The 26,250-nt window shown below is 38.9% G+C and overlaps 2 protein-coding genes across 2 annotated transcripts; one reads left to right on the top strand and one right to left on the bottom strand.

Annotated features, from left to right (window-relative positions):
• Window positions 1-1,357: 1,357 nt before the first annotated feature.
• LOC139724787 (cilia- and flagella-associated protein 184-like) lies at window positions 1,358-12,871 on the bottom strand. Its single transcript, XM_071635903.1, has 10 exons — window positions 12,857-12,871; window positions 9,420-9,546; window positions 8,803-9,132; window positions 7,948-8,298; window positions 7,086-7,171; window positions 6,385-6,538; window positions 5,355-5,548; window positions 3,988-4,200; window positions 2,214-2,351; window positions 1,358-1,603 (listed from the first exon to the last, which is right to left on the bottom strand). The coding sequence occupies exons 1-10, from the start codon at window positions 12,869-12,871 to the stop codon at window positions 1,358-1,360; spliced, it is 1,854 nt and encodes a 617-aa protein (XP_071492004.1).
• A 347-nt stretch (window positions 12,872-13,218) lies between these two features.
• Window positions 13,219-21,893, top strand: LOC139724781 (thymidine kinase, cytosolic-like). The gene is given in 8 exon segments (XM_071635898.1): window positions 13,219-13,272; window positions 13,274-13,294; window positions 16,126-16,157; window positions 16,634-16,747; window positions 17,797-17,890; window positions 18,638-18,727; window positions 19,606-19,725; window positions 21,384-21,893. Coding segments are annotated over 8 exon segments (708 nt in total). The 5' UTR covers window positions 13,219-13,227; the 3' UTR covers window positions 21,576-21,893.
• Window positions 21,894-26,250: the final 4,357 nt, after the last annotated feature.

Here is a 26,250-nt window from a genome sequence, read left to right as displayed (position 1 = left end):
TATATATATATATATATATATATATATATATATATATAATACATACATGTATACATGTAATTATCCCTGTGAAATTGTATGTCTTCTGACATTTGGAACATTTCTAGTTAAAATGACATGTCCTATAATCCTGGGGTGAATAGTGAGCTACAATTCTACAATACACCTATACAATAATACTTTAGTCTTGATGTCTAGATGCTGACTATTCTGCAGGGGTATTATTTTTCGTGTTTTTGAACTTGTGAGGAAATATTTCCCTCAGGTTACACAAGTACTGTACTACTTTTACATGAGAACAATACACAACTTCATACATTCACATGGGCAGACAGCAGCTGCACACACAAGCCTAGCCTAACATTTACCATGTTCTGCTGATAGGAGGTTCCTGTTTCATGAATTCAACCACCTGCAAAATTGTCTTACAACTCCCGATTCGCAAAAATATGCCCACAAAATATTTGGCATCTCATGTATACACATACAATGCAGTATTAGTGCCATGTGTTCTTAGCATTATACATGAAACGATCCTACTCCATTAAAGAGAAGAATTTTCTTGACATGCATCCTTTTAAGAAATGATGCAAACTGCAGGCACAGGCAAGGTTTCAGGGTTTTCTGGAAAATAAACTTGATCTAAATTATGTTGATATCATTGCACAGGAATAGATGGCTTAAAGTTTGAAAATCAGTACTTATGTTCTTGATCTACCACTTCTGCAAAACTTGAGAAAGTACTGTGGCAATGGAATGGAATACAGTTGGGGGAAATTTGCAAATTCTGTTCCAACAGTGGAAAAGCTATCACCTCACACAAATCACACAAGTTTCCAGTCATATATTACAGTGTTCTTGAAGTCTGCGACTGGAAGCATGTAAACTGAATTCCAGGGGAGTGACACATTGTATAAAAACTGCAGTAAAAATAGATGTAGAATATGCAAGGCTGACATTGATGAACACAAGGCAGTTCAAATATGTGTCCATTGCAACAAGGTGATATCTTAAAAGGCTACATACTGATTGCCAGTGGCATCTGCAGACAAGCTCGGAAGATTCCTTCTCATTATATATAGCTCATGGATGATTGCTATTGCAGTCCATAAATCGCAGTAACCTTGCTCATGAAAGTCCTGGATAGGACACGTCATTCACAAAGTCTTTAAAGAGGAGAAACTGTAACAGTGTCTTGCACCGCGTGTGTCTGTTATAAGAATAATGTGCACACCGCAGCACCCTCAAGTCTCTGACATATTTACAGAAACAATAATGGACCTAAATATCCCATGTCAATAGTCCGGAGGCGAAGATAAGGAAACTACAATCGACAGGCCTTGCACAAATTTCTGCTTCAACTCCGACCCGCTTTGACTGCATCTATCTTCTTTTTGACCCCGGCAAGGTTGAGGGTAAGCTCAGCGTGATGGCGCTTTAGGTATTCCATTCGTGCACGCAGCTGGTCTCCCTCGTCCTTCTTCTCTTCAAAGTCCATGAGCAGTGAGTTTTTGCCAAGGAGGCCGCTCTTCTGGCGCAGCCGCTGATTGTCGATGCGCAGGCTGTCCCGTGCCTTCTTGGTGCGTGAGAGGATGTCGCGTTTCTGTGGAGTACACACACACACAAAATGAAATAATACAGTGGGATTTGCTTATCAAAGACAAGCAGTAAAGCATTTGCTTTATTTAAGATGAAATTTCCACTTCTGGGAAGTTTTCCAGATGACATATAGGAACACTACACTAACTTTGATCCTAAAATATGCTTTCCATATCTGGTTCTGAAAATGCTTTACGGATCTTTACCTGCATGCTGCATATTACTTAGCTGATGCACGAGTAAAGTATATCGTGTGATCCTACAATATTTGCACAAACAGCAGCTAAAACTGCTGAATATTGCAAACTATTAGAAAGAGCTTTGAAAAAATTAAGTGTCAATCATCTTAATTAGCATGTTTCATTCACATGCTTCATGAAGCATCCTCAGTCATTTAGCACAAGCATGAGTTCAATTCTCAAAACACTTTACCATAAGCATTATTCCATATCATACAAGATTCTTCCATGCCTTTGATCCCTAATCTGACATACAAAGCAGAAATCATGTTTATGAAATTTACCATATCCTCTTGAAGTTTGACTCAATGTAAGTTTGAGGTGTTAGTATATCACAATGTTTAGTGTATCAGACAACTTTGCCGTGTTTGGTACCTGTGCCACTAGCTCCTCCACCTCTCTCAGCTTGCCCTTCTGGATCTGGTTCTCAGCCTGCACAAACTGCAGCTTTTCCTTGACATGGGTCAGGACCTGCACTGTGCTGGTAATCTTCTTCCTAAGTTTTAGCAGCTCCTGTCAATTGAATTGAGAGTTACAATTATAGGACAACCATCAATACTATATACTACAGTACTATTAAAGCTACTGCAATACCATTACTACAATGACAGTAATTCTTTTCTGGAATAGGTAGGTCCACGTACATGGTCACACATTCCTCTTCAAAGCAAGTTCACAAACTCATAGAGCCCACTGTAATAAAATTCATGAACATGACTTGTTCCTTTCCTCTAGCAGTACTGAAAATGCTGACAGAGACTACTTTCTAGCAGCAATGGCAGTGCATTCATCAAGAACAATTTGAAGTGTTAGCTATGTCCTGTATATGCCATGTTTGTTCTTTATTGTTTCACGAGAAGTGAGAAACTTTACCAGTGCATGCCGCAAGTTTCGTGTTCAGTTTCACTGGTAACTTCTCGAGAAGTTTGCAGTGTACTACTGCTCAAACTTGGTAGAGCAAAATTCTGGGTAGTGAAACTATGCATAATTTTGCGTAGTGTGACCACATCTATTATTGCTATGACACATCCAACCAAAGTAGGCAAAACATCTGGCAGACAAGGTCTTTGCAATGGGCAGACCAAATTGAACTATTCCTTCTCTGAAATCGCTTTCCCTATGTCATTCGAGGTTTTAATGATCCTAGGATACTGATGAGAAGATAAAAACATGGTCAAGAAGGAGGAGGAGGACAAGGCAGAGGAGCAGAAGGAGGAGGAGGAGGATGGAGAGAAGATGTTGGAGGAGATGGAGAAGAGGCAGGAGGATGAGACGAAGAAAACAAGGAAGAGGAGGAAAAGAAGGAAAAGGAGCGGGAGGAAGAGAAGAAGAAGAAGAAGAAAAGGAGAAAGGAGGAAAAAACAGGGAAACATGATGACGACAACACAAATGATGATGACCAGGGGTTTGTTTCATGAAAGTCTTATGAGAGGCTTTTTGCTCATAAGACACACTTATGAGAGACTTCATGAAATGGATTTTACTTCTCTTTGAAAGTTTCACATAGCTACATATGAGCAACTCTGGCTATTCTGAGATTTATGTACAGATTTGTGTGTGATGACTTCATGAAAGAGACCCCAGATTCTTATCTACATGGCTTCTGATATACAGTATGTCCCAAAAAAAATTACAATGGGATTTTTACATTGATAACTTTAAATATGATTAAACTGTCTGAATGCTATTTCAGGGTCTAAAAATATAACATCTTAGCTATATTTTGCAGAAAACTCCATTCAATTTGGTTAAGAGATTACAGAGAAATGTGGCTTGTTGTAAAACATGTCAGGGGTCTGATTCTTCCAAGTTAGCACTTGGATGCTCTTGGAACTACATACTAATGTGTGGACACAATGGACAGAACTTGGAGGGAAGGGATTCCTGACATGCTATACAAAATTCCTCATTTCTCTTTGACCACTGAAGCAAATCAGATGGGGTTTCCTGTTAGATGTGGGTAATAAGTTATAGTTTCATACCCTGAAATTGTATTTAGATTGATTCACGGTTTTTAAAGTTATTACTGCGGAGGGTCCCGTTGTATTTTTTTTTTTTTTTTTTTGGGGGGGGGGGGGTGGACATACACGCTTCATAAAGAGCAATCACTGCTGAGGGAATGTTTTTCCTTCTCTGGTTTCCCCCTCACCTCGTTCCTCTCCTCAATCTTTTCATTGTATGTCTGGTTCTCAATCTTGAGCTGCTCAAAGTCGATGAGGTGGAGTCCCTCCGCCAGCTCCTCCTTGGCCTTCAGCTGCTGCTCCCGCTTCTTAAGCCGGTTCTTCAGCTTGATGTTCTCCAGCCGCACCTGTTTCACCTCCTCTTCCTTCTTGGTCTCATTGCTGATGTACACCTCCACATCCTGATACGAGAGAAAGAAAGATCATATATTTCAAAGAATAAACACTTTTTAATCACTATGAGTGTTCAATGTATATCACTGCTGTTTTTCCATTTCTTTTGCCAAAACTAACGAAGTGACAAATTTTGAAATCCTGGTGATTCTTGGTCTCATTGCTAATGTAAACCTCCGCATCCTGATACGAGAAAAAAAAAAGAGACAAAGATATTCCAAAGAATAAACACTTATTCACTCGCTGTGAATGTTCAATACACATCACTGCAGTTTTCCCATTTCTTTTGCCAATCCTAATTGTAAGACAAATTTTGAAATCCTGGTGATAGTGGAAACACTGATGAAGAAAACTGGACACTGCAAATCACATTAAAAACATAAATATGCTGCATTCCAATCTCTTCACTTCTCCTTCATCACATTCATGATAATACACTTGCAAAGTCAGAGATCAAAAACTTTGAAAGAAAAACATAAACATATGTGATGAACTTCAATCATTGCAATAATTTCACCTCCCTTTACAAACTTGCCATTGCAAACTCAATGGCCACAACATCCACTTTAGCTCCAGTTGGAAGCCTGACTATGCACAACACTGTACAAGATTTGAACATAACGGACTCGCTGCAACTTTGAGGAAGTACCCAATATAAACACATAGTTAACTCTATGTCTCATTGTAATGTTTCCATATAATCCTCAAATACTGTCAGGACTTTTACACAACTAGTGAATGCTTTCATGCAAACCACATTAGAATCAACAGAATATTTAATCATCACTTTCACTGCAATTCCATATGGCAGCTTCAATAAAAGACAGTATGATCACATTAAATGGGTGCCATGACATTTGCTCCCATGAAATATCTGCACGCTAAGCCAAACATAAATTCTAACCACAAACATAACCCTAACCCTAACCCCAATCCTCACATCAAACTAAACCTAGAACCCTATCACAACCCTAACCCTAAGTCCTTGGAGAAAATAAGACTGGAGCAATTGTCGCAGGAGCAAATGTCGTGTCACCCATTAAATCATACTAGATAAAATCGAACAGAAATTTGGAGATCTTACAAATGAGATTTAGTGCATACAAACAAAGGGAATAGTCACAGACACATCATCAGCCAAACACATTGTAATGGTACTTACCCTCGGAGCCAGAGGCTTGCCGGTGCGACTGCTAATGGCCGTCAGGGCCACCTGGCGCTTGAGTTCCAAGAACTGCTCGTCCTCCTTCTCGACAAAGTCCTGCTTCTCCTGCTTGCGGTCCTTCAGGTCCTGTAGGTGGAGCAAGGATAGCTCCCTCTCGTCCTCTTCCTGCTTCCTCAGCTCTTCCAGGTTTGCTGTAAGATGCAGAAGAGAGAAAGCAAGAGAACCTCAATTGTCTAATAATGCACAGTGAAACCAAAGGTGAATACAGCTGACTCCCATTATAACAAAGTCCTTGGGACCAGCAGTTTTCTTTAATTATATCAAAATTTTGTTGAAGCCAAAAAATAAATTGTATAAAGATATATAGATAATAAGTTTGCAACCTGAATTCTACTTTGGTGCATCAAAAGCTTTGTAATAACAGTGTTCATTTTTTATGAGAGTGCACTGAATAAACACTACACTGCATGAAATCTCATCTGCCTAAACAGGTTGTTTTAAATGCAAATGATGAATTTATATCTCCTCTCTCTTTACTGGCCACAACCTTTTCTCTCTCCATCTCTCTCACTTTTTTGAGTTTTTGTTTATGTAACCTTATCTATTTATACAAGGTACATCTATTTTCAATTAAAGAGAGATATCAATAATATGCTTATTACAGCTAGTGGACTCCTGTTATAACGAAGTCCTCAGGACCTGCAGTTTTCTTTCGTTATAAATATTGAAATTTTTTTATTATCGAACAAATAAACAATAAAAATACATAATGTGGATAATGTTGCGGCCTGAATTTCTACTTCGTTGTAACCGGAATTTTGTTATATATGTGTTCGTTTTAATGGGAGTGCACTGTACCATGCTACAGACAGACAAAAAAAAAAAAAAAAGAGACAAACACTATGAACCCCTTCTTGTAGGAAAATCTTACATGAAATTACGGTCACATTTTCTACTATTTCTGTACAGTATGAGTACACTGCAATACTATAGATATGGTCTCATGTTCAAGAGCCTCAAGACTTACACATATACTTCAGGTATCTTTGCTCCTGGTCCGTGACATTCTTGTCCATTTCCTGTCGCTGGTCATCTGTCTTCTTCTTCCGGAAGTACTCAGCAAGTTTGTGTTGGAGTTGGACATTCTGCTGGTTTAACTGCTCACGCTCTGTCGCCAGTGCCTACAAATAGCATGCAAACCCATGGTCAAGTATTGAAATGATACCGTACAAATCTCATCATCACCCAGTTGAAATAAACAAAAGTAAATCTTACTTATCACACACATTGATCACCCCTAGAGTATATCATACAACGCCCAGAAGAATTCTAGCTACCCGACTGGTTGACTACTCATCACATGACATTTGCGCAAAAGAACACACACTCACGCATATGAAGATCACACTCTTTCCCTATTTAGCATGCAAATGCAGTTGAGCTGGTTTGGATAGGACACAATGACAGCACAAACCACGTACATCACTCCAACGAATAGCTCTTCATCAACGTTGATGCTTTCGATCTGCCTACCCCGAGAAATGGTTGTTTTTATATGAAGGTCTTGACTTAGACCACACCTTTTCACGTCCGAGGAGCTGTATAACACATAATATCTAATCTTCAAAAAGTTAGCAGTGTAGAGCTAGAAATCAATCACCAAGTACGAGAACTAAGCCCAGCCTATTATAGACATCTTTCTTTGTCATTTCCATAAATGCTCTTTACCTGGTACATCTCAAGGAGCTCTTCACGTGACATGAGATCTTCTTCCTCCTCCTCAAGGAGAGCTTCCTCTTCAGGCAATGGTGAAACTAGAGGAGATATCAATAGAAATGATTTCATGCTTTCTGTGCCATCAATAGTTGGTATACACACAATATGGGCAGTACATCCAAACTGTGGTAAGTTCTAGTATTTTACATATCATATATCAAATGATTTGTCACTGCGTGTTACTAACTTTCAGTACCTTGCTTCTGTATTTTTCAACAAAGTCTATGATATGACTGAAGAAAGTTTCTCTTAAACAATACAAACTATAAAAATAATTGCACAGTAGCATGGTATGTACCACAAATCAATTGGGTTCATGTCAAGCATGATAGGTATGGTAATCATTTTCCATGAATTAAATGTAGAAGTCAAAGGATATAATGCATCACCACGTGCAAGTCATGAAAGTAAGCACTTTAACAGCCATGGGACCTATGCTTGAATGGAAATATCAAAGGAAGTTAACTACTGAAATGGCAGATCATGACAGATACGGTGCATGAGACAGCATAAGAAAGAGCATGAACAGTTTTTCAAGTGACAAGAGATGGAAAAGGTCTGCTAGTCTCTAGCAACCAGCGAGTTCTCAAAGCATACATCTGTTTCCTGTGTACACCTTATCACAATAGAACAATGATTTCTATTTCCACAGTGTTGGCCAATTAGCATCTAACTATTGAAGCTGCTGCCATAACAGACAGAATCGCAAGATGACAAGAATCAAGCAGACCAACTTCAAGGGCAGAAGAGAAATAAACAGTAACAGTCAGAATGACGGGAAAAAATGTACGTAACATTGATTGCAGTGTCTTACTTTCTCTCTCTGGGGTGCCAGGCTCAATCTGTGCTGGTTCTGTGGGCGGAGGTGTCCCTTCCCTCGACAGGGGTTCCACGACCTGGACTGTGGGGGTCTCCGGCCTGTCCCCCTCCTGGAATGTTTCGCTCTGAGGGAGGGGGGACTTGGGAGCCTCCTCACCCGTTACCGTTGTTTCTTCGTCTCCTTCTCCTTCTGGCTTCTCAGCCCCCTCCCCCTCCCCCTCGGCTGCCTGGGCATCATCTGCTGTGGGCTCTGCTGCCCCCTCCTCTGTTTTCCCCGCTTCACCATCCTCTGCCCCCTCCCCTTCTGGCTTCACCTCTTCCCCTGCACCATCCTCTTCACCCTCTCCTGCGAAATGAGTAGTAAATGCAGAGATGCAATCAACAATTGTGATGATTAGGACATTCAAGCATGTCTGTGTCTGTGCATTTCAGTGAAGCAACTTATACACCGAGTGCATTGGCATTTTTTCAAAATTTACTCTCTAATTACTTCAGGGCATAAACTGGAATTCAATGTAAACAGTTATGCTCTAAACTCATTATCAACGTTTAAAACGCCATACTGAGAAATGCATTTGGAGGCATCATAATGTCAGGAAATTCTGTTAAAAAACACACACTTCTACATCGGGTTAAACATTTCTACTCGCTTCCAAAATCATACCCAATGATCTTGAAATAATTAACTAGAACTTCAATACGAGAGCAAAGGCACTGACACTTCCCATGAATATGTCCCATCTGATTTTTTTTCTGTTTGTATGTGAAGTTATACATGTCAAATTTGTCTCACAGTCTGGTTGTTTGTTTGTTTGTTTTTCTTTGTTTTATAGAATACAAACAATCTTACCTTCAGCTGCTTTCTGTTCTTCTCCATCCTTCCCTGGCTCTCCTTCTTTTCCTTCTTCTACCGGTGCCTCCTCCCCAACCTTCTCTCCATCGGGTGCAGCAGTCTCCTCCCCTTTTTCTCCACCTTCTGCTGCTTCTGTACTTTCTCCTCCTTCTTGTCCCTCACCTCCTGCAGGTGTTGTCTCACCCTCCTCAGCTTGTGGTGCCTCCCCGTCTACAGTCTCAGCGGGAGCATCTCCCGCTGGCTGATCAGTTTGTCCTACTTCTGCAGCAGGGGTTTCCCCAGGTGCCTCACTGGCTGCTTGTGGTGTCTCATCCTCTGCTGCAGGTGCTACAATTTTATGGGTATAAATATGAGATGCACAACCATTAAAATACACAACTTTACTCACAAATGCAACATTCACAAATCACAGATCTTGCAATCACGCACAAATTTATAGAATTCTGTTGGCTTGTCTGCTGAATACAAGAAGCATGCTTTGATTTAAGCATTAAAAGAAGTGAAATCACAACAACAGCAGTCCATTTTAACAAGTCAATCACTTTCCAATCAATAACAATGACCAGCTGTTTTTGTTATGCTAACAGAAAAAATGCATATATCCAATGTTATACCTTGGCTTTCTGATGCCTCTGGCACAGCCGCAGCAGAAGTAGTCTCTTCACCAGCACCTTCTGTGGGAGCATTTGGTGCAGCAGGAACTGGCTCTGTTGATTCCTGAGTAGAATCTTGTGCAGTGGCCTGGAAAAGATTGAAAAGAGGAGGAAGAAAGTGGTCCTTTTTAGAGAGATTCGCCACTAATATCCACCACTGCTGGGCACTGGCACCAGTAAATTTGTCGGACCAGTGACCTGGGGAGTTGCTTGATTCAATTCCGAATCCAGCTATGATAGCAAGCTGACCAGAATTCGGCAACTTAAGCTTTTCTGCAACATTTGTTCAACTAAAATAATGCATACGAAATCATATTTACAACTGCACGTTGGTGGATGAATTCTAGCAAGTTGGCACAACAGAGTTACTTGCATTCAACCCCTGAACTTTACAGTTGTTTTTTTATAGTCATTTGCATCGGCAAGTATATTGTATGAAGGTCTTGTTTTTCTTTTGTGTTTTTGCCGAAACCATCACACTCTGAGCTTGCGATAAGCGAAAAATCTCTCAACAGAATGGCATTGTCTATTTCTTGATTTTTAGCGCTTTTGTGGCGACCCCGATTGTTAACCCGTTAAGGACATACCGATTTAGCTACTTCTTCTTCTTCTTCTTCTTCTTCATGTATACTGTCCAACACCCCTTAGTAGGGGCCAACCGGACAGGGGGTGTGCTGGTGTTAAAGTTGCGCGGAGAGAGAAGTGTGGGGTTTAGTTGCTTTGCTCCTGGATGTATTGTAGGGTTGCTGCTTTAAAAGAGTCCTTGCTTGCGATGTTAGAAACTGTTGATGGGAGTGAGTTCCAGTCTATGATTGTTCTTGGAATGAACGAGTATTTATAACAGTTTTTGTTCGTGGCGATTGGGATGAAGCTTGTAGTGGATGATTTCCGGAGAACCCTTCAGACCGGACGCAGGGCTTTTCAAACTGGGATGGATAGGCGACCCGCAAGCGCTTCGCGGAATGTGGTGATGCGGCCTACTCTGTGTCGATGTTTCAGCAGCTCCCAGCCCAGCTCACGCTTCATTTTAGTAACACTACTGTGTCTAGAGTAATCACCTCTAACAAAACGCGCTGCTCTGCTCTGCACTGCTTCCAGTCTGTCTACCAGAGTCTGAGTGTGGGGGTCCCAGACTGTAGAACAATAATCTAGTAATGGTCTAACAAGAGTCTTATATGTCGTATCTTTAATTCTCTTGTTACAGTAATGAAGGTTTCGCCTTAGAAATCCTACAACTCTGTTGGCTTTAGCACATGTTCTGTCGACGTGCACATTACATGACAAATATGATGATATATCAACCCCCAGGTATCTGTGACACTTTGTCTCTATCAATGTGCTGTTGTTTAATGAATACTGGTATTTAACCGGGTTTTTACATGTGTGATGTGTAAGACATGACTTTTTTGGGCATTGAAGTCCATCTGCCACTTATCCTGCCACTCAGTTAGAGTGTCTAGGTCTCTCTGTAGGTTTTGTGCATCTTCTACGCTCGAGACCTGTTTGTAGATGATGCAGTCATCAGCGAATAATCGACAGGTGGAGTTTAAGTCATTAGGCAAGTCATTGATATATAATAGAAAGTAGAGTGGACCTGTGACCGTACCTTGCGGGGCTACAACACGCATTTCATATACATACTGTAAACGTGGAAATTTTCGCGGATTTCGCGCTACGCTCGGCTAGCGCGAATTCAAAAACGCACGAATATATCTTCACAATTTTCTATGCACATTTTGAACGGGATGAATTGTGTGCGCTTCATCGATGATACTGCTACGTAGTACAATGTACAGGCATGTTTACGCTACTAGTACTGTGCGAAGAGACGATACCCTAGATTGCTGTGTACTGTAGCATGCATGTGTGCACCGCACGCACCGATGCTACAGTCCCCCGTGACTACGGTACTACAGTCACAGCTGTACTACGTATTTGAGTGCTTGTACTCGCAGTCGAGCCGCTCACTACGTCGCTTGTCGTACGCTGGCATAGCAAGCTATGTAGCAGAGGCTTTGGATGAAAGCAGTGAATGTGTACTACAGTAAAGTAACCTGCTGCGGAGCGCGAATTTAAGAACCCGCGAATACGTTTTCGAGCCGCTCAGCGCGAAAAATTAATCGCGCGAAAATATTGACGTTTACAGTAGACACCATACTTGCCAACATTTTCATTTGAGAAAGCGGTAGAATCCAGGATGCCTATGCGAGCAGCGCTAGCTTGAATGCTAATGAAATCTTTCAAAAGCGGTAGTCTACCGCCAAATGCGGTAGAGTTGGCAAGTATGGGACACCTGCCCGAGGATACTCGGGACTTGTCCTCAGCGGGTTAACACTGGACTTTCCTGAGCACCATTTTTATAGGAAAAATGGCACCAATATTTCATTGCATATTTGATGGTGAAATTTGGGATTTTTAAATTAGAGGATTTTTGGAGGTGATTACGGAAGGGACTTTCCTGTTGTGAATGACAGTGCCAGTGTGTGGTGAAAATAGAGAATCAATGGAAGTTTAATAAAGTCTGCAAATGCCATCCATCCGGGCCATGCGCATGCAAGTCTATCTTCAGTTTCCAGTATGGTAGGTGTCTGACACATCGACACTGTGCATTGAAACCGACACCCCTCTAAGCTCTATTACTCATGACAGAAAGAATGAACATTTCACGCATGAGACTACGGCTACGCCCATATCGCGCAGTGGTTTTGCATTCTTCACTGGGTCTGGGGATTTGAAGATGTTCAAAGCAAAGAGATCTAGGGGGTTACTGAAATGAATGAACAATGATACCGTAGATTACAAATGCACATTTGAAAAGCATTATGTGCACTTCACACGTATTGTCAATAGAGAGTACGGGTGTCGGTTTCAAAATCCCAGCGCAACTGAGTCTTACTCTGAGTGCATCAAAATAACACCCACCCACCCCGTGCCCACGCGTTCAAATCAAATGCGATTCAAAGCAGTCATCACATCTTCATCAGGCGTGTATCGTAAATGCGCAGTTTAAATGCACACTTTTGAATTCAGATCCTATTTTCTTTACATGTGAGTAAAATTTCAGGCAAATTGTGAGATATTTTAAGTTTCTGTTGTTAGAAAAACAGTCATTAATAATTATATTAGGGTGTCGATGTAACGTTCTTAGATACCTATTCATGTATTGGACACTCCACCATACTTACATATATCACAATACATGGGACTGACCAATCTCGCCGTGAACTACTTCTTGATTGTGACTTTACATAACGATCAATGCACACTTCACATTTGAAAGCATTGGGTGAATAAAGCATTATACAATTTCCAAGGACAAAATTTTGGATCATAAATCAGAATGGTGATCAATCTCGTTGCGAGGGCACATTTCTAGTGTTATTACAAAGTTTTCTTACCTCTTCGTCAGCCATGTTGATGTTCGTCGTCAAGGAATACTAGCATGCGATTCAATATGAATATTCATTACTTTTCGACCGTCCTCGCGCGCTCGGCCTGCTGATTTTAGCGCCATCTGTAGTCGGAAAATGTCCAGTTTGAGCGCGCGCAATTTTAATTTGTTTAACCAGGGGCATTGCAGCTAGCTAGCTAGTATCGGCGGGCTGGCGGCGGCGGCACGACAGATATAGATAGAGAGATCGTAGCGAGAGCGAGCGAGCAGCGGCATCTCATTTCCGCCCGCGTCTCGGACAGCAGAGATCCTATTCGAATTTAAGAACGCAGCGTTTAGTAGGATTTTGCCGGATTCTTTGTAATCTCAGCATCAATCATGATGTCGTGTGTAACATCAATAGACGGGATCAAGCCAAACAGTCCGAAGGCAGGGGCAGATTCAGGTAAGATCACCTTAAAATTTGATTGGTAGCATTTGCCATTTCGTGCAGCAACAATCGAACGTCCCTTGTATGTAGAGTCTGCGCACGGCTTTGTGCTTGCTTGCGCTTGCCCACAACCAACCAGCCCAGCAGCAGGGACTCTCTTCCGTTGTGCGGTCGACGGCGCGGCGCGGCGGGAACTTGTGCCATGCCATCGCCCATCAGATTATGTTGATTGTTATAGATCGATACAGAGTAGTGCTAAAAGCAAACGTACATTGGTGTATGCAGGGCTGCCAACAATAACTTTGGAAATTAGTTGAGAGTGAGACTCCCATAGGCCAATGCTATAATTTAGGAGCCAAAATGAGTGAGATCAATAGAAATGCATGCAAATGAAATAAAGTTTGAGAGTGAGAAAGGACCAAAATGAGTGAGAGTTGGCAGCCCTGTTTAACGCCTACATGTAAAGATTTAGCTAAACAGTTACTAACTAGAAACAGTTACTAACTAGAATCTAGATCTACCCGTGTGGACATTTTTTCCTTGAATGAATGAAACAAAGAAAATGCACAAAATAAGGAAGAAAAAGGACAACGGATGCAAATGGCCATGCCATGGCATTGCCATTGTGGATGTCGTGTCTTACGTGTCGGACATATCTTTCCAGACTCCCAAACCGGGCCAGTGTTCTGATTTTTTTTTTTTTTTTTTTTTTTTTTTTGCAAAAAAACTGAAACTCTTCCAGGGTACGTGGTCCACAGGTGATTTGAGCATGTCGATGCAACATGCTCAAATTCTTGTGCAACATCCTCAAAAGCCAGCAACATGCTTTGCAACATCCTCAACAAGAATTGGAGACATGCTGAAATTAACTATACACAGCCCAGTCGCTGTATAAATAGTGCTGTGCTTCACACAGCGTCTGGTCGGGCTAGCTCAAATAGAATGTTATGAAACGTGAAAAAAACATATACAATTGTACAGGTACACTGTACAAAACCAGTGAGAAAAATCAAAATATAATTGGTAGGGGCTACTTAATATAGAAAATTTGAGTGCAAAACATGAGATGGAACATCAAACGAAGCAGCACGATGGAAATTAGTCGTGAAATATTGCATACTACACTCGTGATACAAATTGTATGTGCTCCACGGTGGCCAGGCACATACAATTTCTGCAATATTCTCACATTTGCAACTTGCAACATAACAAGTTACTCAAATTTTGAGTTATGGACAACCCTGCTGTTTTTTTCACCAATTAGAGTCTACATCTACAATATCAGTGAAATTGATCAAATATGAATGCTTCATGTGTACAGTGTAGAATACGACTGCAGTGCTAGTTTCTATAACTAGCATAGATTCTACTCTAGACATCAACTAGACTCTAGACATCAACTAGACTCCAGACCGATAAATCTGTCTCTTGTTTGGTGGCCTCTCGCTCTGTTGGTTTGTGATACAGTCGATCTTTCACAACAGACAGATCCTCCATTCACTCTGCTGTGCAGGCTTCATTGTACTTGCACGAGCTTCCAGTTCAGCTATTTTCATTAAACGATTTGGACATGTTTTGGGCACGCAAAGACTTTATCTTCGTCTGACATCATAAACAATGCAGTATACTAATATTTAATTTATTTTGTGTAAAGTCTTCAGCATTGCAGATTCAACTGAGAGATGTAGACAGTCTACAGCCAAAAGACTATCCTTCTGTTCTGTTCAGATTAAAATGATGACAGTGGGCTCCTCGTACTGCCCTCTCCTGATTTCATAGTGTGTGTATTCCTGAGGCTTGATGGGATGAAACTTTTGTCTTCTGAAATATGCATCATAAGGTGCTATTTGATATGAAGACATGGATTAGTTACTGATCAAGCTGACAGGAGATATAAATTGTTGTTTATGTCTATGCACCACGGGTGCTGTAGTGGTATTGTGATTTTGAGTGCTTGTGTAAATGAGCTGTTTTAATTCTTTGTTGATCTTTTTAAGTCATCCAAAACTGAGTAGCTTTTCGCTTTAAGAACCTACATTGTACCAAACCTCATATCACACATTGCAATGATTGCATGAGACTCATGCTTCAGAGATCTTTCTCATGCTCACACGCCTGTCAAGCTTTTTCTCATGCCTTGCAACCCCTCAACCCCCCCCCCCAAGATTTCCAACCACCATAAGAAGTAACATTTTGAGACAATATTTCATTTCTATCGGAATAAGCCCAAATGTCATGCATAATGAATGTATTTGGTGTACACCAGATGGCATGAATACAGCTTTAAGTGTGAAAGCTCCTTACCATTGGAGAGGGCCCCTAGGCGACCCCCCCCCCCACACACACACACACCCTTCCTCTGCTGCCACAAAATCTCATGCCTCTCTAACCTTAGCATCTCTGACAAATGGTGAAATATGACTACCGTACTGTAAAAGTGAACATTTTCGCTGTGTTGAAATTTTCGCGCATTTCGCGCAACCTGAAACTAGCGCGAAAATAAAAGCACGCGAATATTTTTGCTTACCATATGTTCCAGTAGTCGATGTCTTGATTCCATGGAATTAAAAACTCACAAAACTCTTCTTACCCAGACGAGCGCAAAAAATTAGTCGCGCGAAAATATCCACTTGTACAGTATCATAGAAAGAATTACTGCGCTTACAGTTCCTCTCCAGGTTTATGTAACATACAAGTGTACATGCTGAATTTTGCATGTGTGGTATTGTCTTGTTGAAATCAAACTGAAGTGTTCATTCCATGTCATTTTGCCAATTGTCATGATTTCTTTCTGTCCAGTCAAGGCAATCATTCTTACAGAAATTTTTGTAACATTCCATCCACAGGTCATTTTTGGACCCATGTTCTCTGGCAAAACGTAAGTGTTATCTCCTCATGAAATATTTTCTCTATATCTATATTTTGATAAGGGAAATGGTGACTGAAGTTTAGCTGTGTATAGTAATGCAAATAAATGAAACTGATGAAAAGCCTGAAATCCGGCCTATTACTCTCAGCAGAACACAGAGTACATTCCGCCTTATTCCATCTTTCTAAGTTTTACCTGTACTTTTGAATTGGGAGGAAAAAAAAAAGAGTTTGAACAAAAGTAGCCTAACAATTTGTAATTTGGATATTTTTTTGCAGGAATATGTCAATATCACGATAACATTTAGAATCATTAAAAGCACTGAGAGAAAGAAGGTAATATGATAATGATCTTTTCATGGAAATCTGAGAGGGGAATTCTGAACGTCTTTTATATTTCATGCTCTAAGTAAGCACATCCCCCTTGCGTTGATACAGTGACGTTTCTTTGCTAAGTCTGTTCCAACACATTTTCATCCTCTGCAGAACTGAGTTGATCAGGAGAATGAAGCGCTATCAGATTGCCAACTATGATTGTCTTCTTATCAAATATGACAAAGACACGCGATATGACAAGCACGGAGTAGCAACACATGACAAGTGAGTTTGGTAATTGTTTCTATGGTATGTACATGTATTATCAGGTTTGGTCTACAATTTTCATTGATTAGTGATTCAGTGACTCTTCTCATACAAAAGTCAGATGGAAATGCCTGCAAAGGTTTTCATTTGTGTTGCCTCTGTGAGTGTGTTTTAACCCGTTGAGGATGAGTCACGAGTATACTCGGGTAGGTGTCTATGGGAAATGCATGTTGTAGTAAGATCAGTCCGTCCGCACCAGGTTAAGACCCTATGGCAGGGCTGCTCACTAACCCATTTTTCCCCCGGGTCCGACCTGTCTGTCGGACCAGTAGGTACCCAGTTTTTTTATGTTTTACTGGTCTATTCCTGAAAAAGTTACTCATCTGACAGTGATTTTTACTGGTCAGTGACTGTCGGACCAGTGCCAGTGTGCAGCGTTGCCTACAGTGAAAATCACTCAATGTAATCTTCTCTCTCTCTCTCTTTTTTTTTTTTTTTTTTTTGCTTTATACGCATAGAATAATAAGGAGGATATGCTAGAAACTTAATGATTGTGAACCACCTACATTGCAAGTTTTGCATGATGAAACGTTTAGTTGTTATTATTATACAATACAGCTGAGTAGTGATGAGTCTAAAATGAACTGGTGCATTAATAGTACATTGGCTTGTTTACTTTATCTACGGTGTGTATTTTTACACTACACTGCTGAAAGGCAGGAGTTAGTAAATATGAACATTTCAAAACTTAGTATTCTTGATGTGGAAAGACAAATGTTTTGGCCTGATGATGATTCATGAATTGTATAGTACTTCATGCCAGCCAAACCAGTATAAACATGTTCATGAGAGTTGCCAAGTCTCCTCTAGTTTGCAGGAAGCTCCCTGAAAAAACAAAAACAAAACAAAACAAAACAAACTCAATATCCTTACAAAAAAATAGCCTCCCCGTGTAGATAATTTTTTCTTCCCCTAGAATTAAAGTGTCCCCCCGATTGCTCCTTAGAACCCTCCTAATTTTAATGTTTGAATGCTAACAGCTCTGGTTAATTTTTCTTATTCCACAGTCAAGTGTGCAAAGCCACAGCTGCCAGTTGTCTCTCTGATATCCTTGAACTTGCTGAAGAAGCTGAGGTGATTGGCATCGACGAAGGACAGTTTGTAAGTAGACTCCCATTCACAGTCATTAACTCTCTTCAAAATATCACAGAAGTACTCATCTCTGAACTTCACAGAAGTACTCATCTTTCGATTTCATGATGAAGCCTTTTTTCTCCCTCATCCCTCTCTCATCTTTGAAAATTTTTGCAATGTACCACAGAGAACTACTGTAAGACGAGGAATGTTCGCGTGCATTTTAATTTCGCGAATTTTGCGAGCGCCATGATTCACGAAATTAAAATGCACGTGAAAGTTCTTGTCTACACATTGCATGCCAATGGCAATTCATGAAAACTTCATGGCATGAAAAAGGCCGTCAGCTCCAATTTGCGAAAATTTCATGCCGCGAATTTATCATGTTTTACAGTATATGGTCAACTTTCCTGAGATCAGATGTACTCTTCTGAGTAATACACATGCAAGCCCTATGCTGCATGTGCTTGGAAAAATGATGGTATTAATTGGCTTGTGCATGAGCCAAGAGTTCACAAATTTTTGGACTTTTTGCTGGACCAGTGTTTGTAATGTTGATCATATCTAATGCATTGAGAGACAGTGATGAGCTTTTGTGAAAAAATTTATCATAATTCACACCCAGTGGTGAGACCAAAATTACTCCATCATTTTTTGTTGTGTGGTGCTTCAGCTTAAAAGTTAATCTTTATAACATGAATAGATAGTATGATATAATTTAAAGGAAATGTTATATGACCAGTGTTCCTGTTTTGTTTGTTTCAATTCTCGCAGTTCCCAGATTGTGTCAAGTTCTGTGAGAGGATGGCCAATGTTGGGAAGGTTATCATCGTTGCTGCATTAGATGGAACCTTCCAAAGAAAGGTTTGTGATTTGAAGATTTGACCAGTGAGGAAATGTTCAATCAGCATTTGTATTTCCTGTAGATGTTGACACAACACGGAAGCAGAGGGAAGCAGAGATTCCAACTGTTACTATTTTGTATTGTTTTTTTACAAAAATACTACAGGTTTCATGAAAAATACTACTTTCCCAAATTGTGCAACTACACGCATGTTTATTGCGGGAAAGGTAAAATACTGGTTTTCCAACAAAAATAGCCTTTTTATAACTTAGAATACTGCAGTGCTGTTCACAAAGTAAGAATCCGTGAAAAAAGTTATATAAAGGCAGTTGTCTTCATTGACTTGCAAGAAAAGAAACAGCTTCTGAAATGGCCATTGTAAGTGTGTCATATTTTTTAGATTTGTGTTGGCAGCTGTATTCTTGCAAATGATTTATTATAAATCGAATGTGATGTAGAGCAGTTGCTTTGATATCTTTTGGACCAGTGTTTATTTTCTTCTCATTACTTTATCATTTCTCCAACTTTGTTAATACTTCTATCAATGTCTCACAGACAGTGTCAAATATGAAAGAAATGAAAAAGTTTGATGAAGTCACAACAAAATAATACACAGTCCATGATCAGTAGAAGAACCAGTTGTGAATTTTTTATTCAGAGTACTTCTTGCAAATGATTGATGGCTTGGTGTAGACATGTTCAGGAGACATGGCCTTCATGAATGTGAAGAATACTTCTTTGTTGCCATTTCATCTGTTAGTGCAACTATTGAGAGAGAGAGAGAGAAAAAAAGATGCCAACAACATATTTGCATTAAAGAGTCACAAAGTATTTATTATCAAAATGCCTAATCTACATTCTGTGTTGTATAATTCCGTCTTTTTCCTCCTAACTTCAGGGCTTTGGTGACATCCTAAACCTTGTTCCCCTGGCTGAAAGTGTGATCAAACTCAATGCCGTGTGCATGCGCTGCTATAATGAGGCATCCTACACAAAGAGGCTGGGCTATGAAACCGAGGTAGGTGGTCCGTGGTTTGGCCCTAAATTGACCCCTAACTCTCCAAACAAACATTGTGCTAGATCACTTTATACCCCATACTGTATAAAGTGGAAATTTGTGCGCATTTCACACAACCAGAAACCAAGGTGAAAATACAATCACACAAATATTTTTGCACCTTGCATGTTCCACTAATAAATGTCTTGATTCCATGGAATTAAAAACATGCAAAATTCATCTCATCCAGTCAGGTGCAAAAAATAACCATTTTTATAGTACCCACCCACCATCACTACCACCCAAAAGGGTTCAGATGTGCATACAGTAAGCCTCACACATGTCAACAAAATGCAGGATGGGATAAAGTCTGCTGACTGCATGTTTTATGTGTTACGTGTGCTCACATGTACCTTTATACCTTTACCTTTTTTTCTGGTAGTCCTTGATGAGCACACATACAATTATAGGATGATATGATTGATTGATTGCAGATGTTTTGTGACTCTTGGAGTTCAGTAAATTAATGTATTGACAGGCCAAAAAATGTGAATAGCTAAATTGACATCATTCCCTTGACTGAATGTGTACTTGTCTCTTTGTGAAAACCAGAAAAACAAAAGAACATTGATCTGGAAATGCACGATATGAATTGGGTCCAAAATGGCATTGTTGTACAGCTACGCTGTGTTTCACGTACGATCAGGAGAGAGAAACAGATCAAGTACTTTTAATTTGTTTGCATGTTTGAAGGACATGCAAGTCCACCTCAATATATGTGTGGATTGAGTGAATGCAGCAATATTAGTAGAACACATCAGTGAAAGTTTGGGGAAAATTTGACAATTCTTTCAAAAGTTATGAATTTTTGATGTTTCAATGTTGTCATTGCTGGATATGAAGACTACATTGTACAACAATTTGCGTGGTCACTTGCATAGAGCAATGTCCAGAAAATATAAGGAAAATTCAACATATGTTCACTTTTCTGGTATGATAAAAGAGCACTTGACTTGCCTCTTCCAGAATGAAGGGGGAATAATATTACCCTTTTACTAAAACATCAGTAACAAGTCAGTGGAATGTGTACGTACTACCCCCCCCCCCCCCCCCAAAAAAAAAAAAAAATGAAATTTTGTGGAATGCATTTTCTTTTTCTCAATATCATTCTATGCAAGTTACATCACAAATTGTAGTAGTCTCCTCATCCAGCGATGGCAAGGATAACTTTTGAACTGATTGTGTGATTTCCCTCAAGCTTTCACTGATGTGTTCTGCTAATTCTAATACATTGCTTCTTTGAAACAATTTGGGGGCAAAGTTATCTCTCGTATGTCTGGCCTAAAAGATTGTTTGGTATTGGGGTAATGCACATTGGAAACAGAAAATAGAAAATAAAGTGACATCCCTGAAATGTACCCTTTTACTGTGGAAATGCCCATTTATTCTCTTTTAAAAAATGGTTTCTTTATTTATATATCTACTCTCTTTGAAAATTGTTTTCTCCATTTATGTATTCTTGTTAGAATTGATTTTTCTATCTATATATCAACTATTCTCTGAAAAAATTGATTTCTCTATTTATACATTCATTCTCGTTTAAAAATTGATTTCTTTATCAACATGTATTAATTCTATTTCCTTCATTTACTCATTTTCTGTGCATGGGATGACTCTAGCTTGAGGTGATAGGTGGTGCCGACAAGTACATGGCAGTCTGCAGACTCTGCCATCAACTCAGCCCAAGCAAGTTTCAAGACAACAGTGTACAGACGCCTGTTACGATAGAAGCCTCTCAGAAATGCAACAAGCAAGGAAGACGGCTGTTTGTTTCACCAAGCAGTGACGGAGAATCAAGCATGTCTCCATGAACTCCTAGAATTTTAGATTTCTTCTTTTGTATATCAAGTATCCATGTTCTTCAAAAGTGCCTAGTCTAATGACTTTTAATGTCAATAGCATTATTTCACAATCATGTATTTTAATATTTTCTAAACAGTGCAGGGAGAAGCTAGTGCATAGCACTGCTTTTTAGAGCAAAACAATTAAAGGGAAATTCTGAACCAATTAAAGTTAGTAGAAATATGGGAAGTTATAAAATTGTGAAGTTATGCTAATTTCTGCAAAACAGTTTTTGAACTGTCAATATGAATTAGCAAATGAGTGAGTTGATGTCATCACCTCACAACTTGCCATATAGATTGTCTACAAATTTTTAAAATGTCCCTTTCCCCCTCCTTTTTTTTTGTACATTCGATTATGCTCAAGTGTCAGATCCTAATATATTTGAGTTATCATTATTTTGAAGTCATTCAGCCCTGAATAACAATCTGCTTTACATTTTCGTAACAAAAAACAAGCAAATAAATTTTCTTTTCTTTTTTTTTTAGTACACGACCAATAGAAAATTGTAAGGTGATGATATCAGCTCACTCATTTGCACACTCATATCAACTGTTCAAACACTATTTTTGCATAATTAGCAAAACTTCAAAATATCTTAATTTCCCAAACTTTAAATCAATTTTGATAAAATGTTTTACTCTGTCTTTTCACACTAACTTTTAACAGCTCAGGATTTCCCCTTTAACATCCCTTGTGTCTTTGGTTATTGTCTGTGTTATTTGTTAGTGAAACTTTGTGTTTGTTCCTTTCTGTAGATGACATTGATTTTCATATCACTACAATGCATCGTGTCATTCTCTTCATGGTATCTACCTCTTTCACACTGTGATATTTTATTTCAGGTCTATTGAGAGAGGAGTGATAGGTCAGAATGAAGCCAAAATATTGTCTAAAATCTAACAGGATTCCTGCAATATCTAAGATTTGACCTTCATGGACAAGGTGAAATCATCAAAGCTGAATGGTCAATGCTTCCACAAAATGAGAACATAAAATGAGAGTTTTAGGCTTTTGAAGTCCTTTTTTTTTTTTTTAACACAATGTGCATATATATTATAAAACATGATAAGCAATGATATCTTCCCCCCCAACATTCCCTTGGTTTGTACTGAAAAGCATCTTGAAACTTTGGTTTTTGGTCTAGAACTCATCAATCACAACTGTTACCCCTTCAAACGGTCGTCACCAGGTTTTTACCATACTGTTCCATTTCACAGAGAATTATCAATTTTAACTCAGAGAAAGAAATTACATGACCGTACTTGTGCAGGTCACCAAGAGACTTGTAAGGTGATGATATGTTCACCTTTAATATCTAATGTACACACTTGGTTGCTACCAATATGACTTTATTTTGGGCTGTTTTTTTAATGTGAACCTGAGTGTCCATAACTTCTTCTTTTTTAATGTCTAATTTGAATGAAACCATTCTGTGGCTTTATTTTATTCTATATGTTCATACGAACATGGGGTAGCCTACCAATATGTTTTCCTGATGGTTAATACAATGCCAAATGACATACAATACTGATAAACATTTGTACTTCTGATTATATAGATCATACATGTGCTTACTTGTACTCTGGTAGTAAGTGGGATAATGACGGTAAGTTACAGTATTTTGAATAGAAGCAGAGAAATTAAAGCAACAATTTGGTGAAATATAGAGTAAATTCAGATGTATGATACACTTTTACACACCTAATCCATGAGGACTACTAGGGATTGTGCAAACTACATACATGTATATGTGACATATCACCACAAAAGCTTAATAAAGTTGCTTATTGTCTTTTTTTTTTAATTTCTGTGCTTTTGAACTTTCCAAAGAAGCTTTCAAATGGCTCATAATTTTTCCTACTAAATTTCCAACAACCTACCTCAGAAACAGCACAAAACCCAGCTGTAAAAGTTTCGATGCAGTCAAGAAGTGCATTGAAGACTTAGATAGGCAACATGATGTAATAATTCAAAAGGTCGTGATAACTTAACCTTCATTGTAAATACCAAAGAGTTCCCGCATTTGAGACAAATGTGCAAAGAAGGCAGTAAGATATCAACTTATGATTATTACAACAGAAATCAAATAACCAAATCACTATCTTCTTGTAGTCTTCTTGGCTTAAACTGTGACTTTACAACAGTAATAATGGTGATGAATCACATAGATTTATACAATCAGGGCTGCACACTAACCCATTTTTCCTACTGGTCCAACCCGTCTGTCAGACCAGTAAATACCCAGTTTTTCCATATTTTACTGGTCTATTCCTAAAAAACTTACAGGTCCGACAGTGATTTTTACTGGTCCTGGGCCGTCGGACCAGTGCTAGTGTGTAGCGTTGTTATTCTGTACATGCATAACCCTTAACACACTGAGAGAAGTCTAGTTTGTTTAGTCAAGAAAGAGATACTGTATATGCCATATATTTAGCGAGTCTAATTCTTCGCGAATCAGGACCTCATGACAATTTTGCGAGTCGTTAAATCTTCGATCGTGGCGTACAGGACGGAATGGAGAAATGTATGCATGCACATGACAGTCACGTTGGCATCTCAGTTAATTTTTTCAGGTGTTTTTCAATTCACAACTAACACCTATCTCTCAAAATTCACGAAAATAAAACGTCTCGAAATATTTGGCATATACAGTAACTGGAGCGTTTTGGAGCACTGACTTCAGCTGCATATTAAAACTCAGTATCAGAGATATTGTAAATCATTGTGAAATATTCTCCTACCGATCCTTGCAGGCATATGTGTATTAACAAGTCCTCCTTTTTGATTTCTGCATCTTCAGTGATAATTACACGAGAAAGGAAAATGCAACATGCTTTGTAGCCAGTGGCTGTCTGGAAATACATGAACCGTGTATCCAAAAATTATGGCAACTGGACTGACAGTATTCACACATCAAAATCAGGAATGTTCCGTAGAACCATCAGGAAATACCTGCAATTTGTATGCACATCGATAAGAAATCTTAGATTTTACATCACTGAAATCTGTGTATTTACTTTGACAGGGCATAAAGAAAAGGTAATTTTTTTTTCTTTTCAAGGACCCCCTCAAGCAGAATCAAGTAGACCTGGCAGGCTTATGAGAGACTATTGGGCATTATATTGACAGCATGTCTATTTGTTTTGGAAACATGCACTTCATGCAAGCCTTTCACCTTCATGTTTCTTACACTTGATGTCTGTGATAGTTTTAACCCTACGTGCCTTTCACTTTTTCAAGTGTATATGACATTTATTTTGGAAGTGTGGATTGTGAAAATGTTTAGATATCAGTCTGTAGAACTATTGTAGAAATTCTGTACATAAAAGATTAGACAACACATTGTATCATACCAAGGTAGTCACATTTGTCAGAACAAGTTCTCACAGATAAAAAATGAAATGCAATATTTCCTGGGGACAGAGAATAAATGAATTGATACGTTGTGGAATTACCATCCATTTACAAAGATAAACACCGTTCCTTTTTGCAAAAAATAAAGTGGTAGATGATATAATCACAATAATTTCTGATCTTATACATTCAATGTGTTGCCTAATTCAAATGAAGATCATGCATGGCACATTGTGCTAGTTTTATGTAATTTTTACAAACTGACTAAAATGCATGTTTGTTTGAAGCAGTCTATTTTAAATGGCTTTTTAAGAATCTTACACTTCATATACATTGTACCTTCATAGCACTGAGCTTTTACATGGTACATGTTTTTCTTGGAGACTGAATTTGATGTCTTTAATTGTTATTATCATTCAATTCACATACCTACCAGTGATTCTTGGTTGATGGGTTGAGTTTTGCCATTACTTATCACTCTAACTGTATCCTCATTAGTCGTAAATATTTGTCTCATGATGCTGTCTAATGCATCCCATAATTGATAGACGAGTGGTCACTCCATAGATGTGAAGTATCATTTTTCCACGTAAACCCATTATGACAAACACAAATACAACAAAATTTCATCAGTACAAGAGGAGTTTACAAGTAAAACTGTCATTTCCCATACTGCTTTGTATGTTTAAACAAGATTTCATTATAACAAGAAAATACATCGGTATGGTCCTGACTACCACATATGCAGTATTATAACTGGTTTCCCTGTATGTGTACTAGGAATGTCAGATCTGATGCTCCAAATACTGTACATGTACTGTACTCTCTTCATTTCTGTTTACTCTGTTTAAATGCAAGTGAAACACGAAAATTAATGTAGAATTTTTTAATGCTGAAATTCCTAGTGTATATAGTGCAGTGAATCAATAAATACAAGTTTACACAAAAGTGTTTGAAATATTTTTGTTTGTGTTGAGGTACTGAATTTCAAGTACAGTACATGTAGTTGTGAATACCATTGCAGTGGAATAAGCTGAATATGCACAGTGTACTTGTACATGTATTTTCAGTCTTGCTCCATTAATCCTACATGTTGCACTGTCCATATTGTAAATCACTTTCGAGTTTACATTACACATGAAATATTTTTGGTTTTCTTTTGACTGGATGCATTACATATTACAATGTATATACATGTATTTGTAATTCTGTAGCTGCAGCAGCTCGTATTAAAGTGAGATGCAGTATACCTGTACAGGATTACTGAATCATACATAACATTGAACT

This window comes from Diadema antillarum, unplaced genomic scaffold (assembly GCF_040938485.1).
Source record: "Diadema antillarum isolate AM-2024a unplaced genomic scaffold, OU_Dant_1.0 scf00000229, whole genome shotgun sequence".
Taxonomy (NCBI): domain Eukaryota; kingdom Metazoa; phylum Echinodermata; class Echinoidea; order Diadematoida; family Diadematidae; genus Diadema; species Diadema antillarum.
The sequence above is the reverse complement of the archived record's forward strand: the minus strand, read 5'-3'. Positions and strand labels throughout refer to the sequence as shown.

Bases quoted from the DNA above. Each gene is read 5' to 3' on its own strand.
- LOC139724787 (XM_071635903.1), bottom strand. The intron at 9,133-9,419 runs GTATAACATTGG...ATAAAATTGTAG, and splicing joins AGAGGCATCAGAAAGCCAAG to CACCTGCAGCAGAGGATGAG. The intron at 1,604-2,213 runs GTACCAAACACG...TGTACTCCACAG, and splicing joins TGGAGGAGCTAGTGGCACAG to AAACGCGACATCCTCTCACG.